General features: G+C 31.3%; 1 protein-coding gene across 1 annotated transcript; it reads right to left on the minus strand.

Annotated features, from left to right (window-relative positions):
- Positions 1 to 388: 388 nt before the first annotated feature.
- Positions 389 to 1,117, minus strand: LOC18021846 (dof zinc finger protein DOF4.4). The gene has a single exon (XM_006404999.2). It carries the CDS (start codon positions 1,115 to 1,117, stop codon positions 389 to 391), a length of 729 nt encoding a protein of 242 aa, XP_006405062.2.
- Between the last annotated feature and the right edge of the window lie 593 nt (positions 1,118 to 1,710).

Below are 1,710 nucleotides of genomic sequence, written 5' to 3' on the forward strand. Positions count from 1 at the left end.
TAAAGAATATCATATTTTTTTTGAAATATATCAAATGACATGCACAAACTAGCTTAACTTATGTTATAACAAGATTATTGTCGATTTCTAGTGAACGTATTTGTTTTACATGTAAGCTACAGATCTGAAGTTAAAGTTTGATATTTTGCTCAAGGTCTTATTTATAACAAAGGAAAATGTATTGCCATATGATCAAAACTCAAGAGAGTAAATTGCAAAATAATAAATTGGACACATCTAAGTATTTATAAATTTATAATATATTTTAAAGGTGTTCCATTTTGAGAAACAATGACAGAAACTTTCATCACTTAAAAAAAACAAAACTCAGCAAAAAAATGAAACATAAAATTAAGAAAAGGAAATGGGTTAATTAAATATATAATTTTTAAGGACAATGCTTCTCCATATGGTAAAAAGACCTCGGCACGCATTTGTTTTTGTTCATGTTATCAGTGCCCGAAGATCCTCTGCTTCCACTAGTGCTAGCATTATGATTCATGTTCATATTATTGTTGCAGCTCCGGTTCTGCACGTCTTGATTGATGCAGTAATTGTTACAATTATTTACTTGACCACCAATTGGTTGGTTTATCAAAGGATTACCAATCAAAGCATTGGATTCAACATCACAATAATCTTGGTAAAACGATCCATCAGAGAAATCTAAACAATCCAATGGTGGCAAACTTTGAACTGGAAGCACCATATCACCATGAATTTCAGGTAAAGAACCGAAATGGTTCCCAACGGGAACAACAGTAGAAGAAGAATCAGAAGTTCCAGTAAACTCATTGGTTTCTTGAACATGTAAGAAAGGTTGGTGGTGATTAACTTGTTGGATCTCAACAGAAACTACCTGAGAAACGGAAGGTTGATTTATCTTTGGACGCTTGCTTTTACGGCCACTTCCACCAATCGGTATGTCTCTTAGCGTTCCACCATGAGTCCAGTGTCGGCGACAGTTTTTGCAAATGTAGCGCGGTTGAGATACCTTATAGTTGTTGTAATAACCAAACTTGGTGTTGTCTGAGTTACACCTTGGACAAACACATGGTGAAGGCTTCTCTTCATTCACTTGATTGTTTCCTATCGCAAAAATATTTGAGTTCTCCATTTTTCTAGAGAGCTATTTAATCGTTTTTATGGTTTTTTATGCTGTGAGTGTATCTTCTTATATAGGCTCTTGGGAAGCAGAAATTGAAGAAGAAATAAGTTTTGGGTTCTAGAAAATGAGTTTGTGAACAAAACGTGGCAAAGATTGTGTATTAATAAAATTTAAAAATCAATCTTCACACTATAAATTTTGGGCTAAGCTTAGTCAACAACTAAGTCCTTTTTACTCTATTGGATGTATATGCAAAATGGAAGAATCAAGAAGATACGATTAATGAGCCAACTCTTATAATAAGAACAAAATCTAGGGATAGTTGAGAATATAAGACCAATTTTAGGCAAAAAAATTATAAATTGTATTTGTTTTACTATAAAAAAGAGTATAAGAAAACACGTGCGTACGTATGATAAATTTTTTATTATAAATTTTATTTTTTATGAGATTTGTTTATAATGTAAATTGATACAAATGGATAGAGCTGAAAGTGTGTAGTAGATTATAATATCCAATATTAAGAAAACTATAAAGTAAACCACAATAGGAAAAAACATATTTTTTGAAATAGACAAAACACATAAATAGTTTTAGAAAAA

The sequence above is a fragment of the Eutrema salsugineum genome, unplaced genomic scaffold, assembly GCF_000478725.1.
Source record: "Eutrema salsugineum unplaced genomic scaffold, Eutsalg1_0 scaffold_15, whole genome shotgun sequence".
Classification (NCBI taxonomy): domain Eukaryota; kingdom Viridiplantae; phylum Streptophyta; class Magnoliopsida; order Brassicales; family Brassicaceae; genus Eutrema; species Eutrema salsugineum.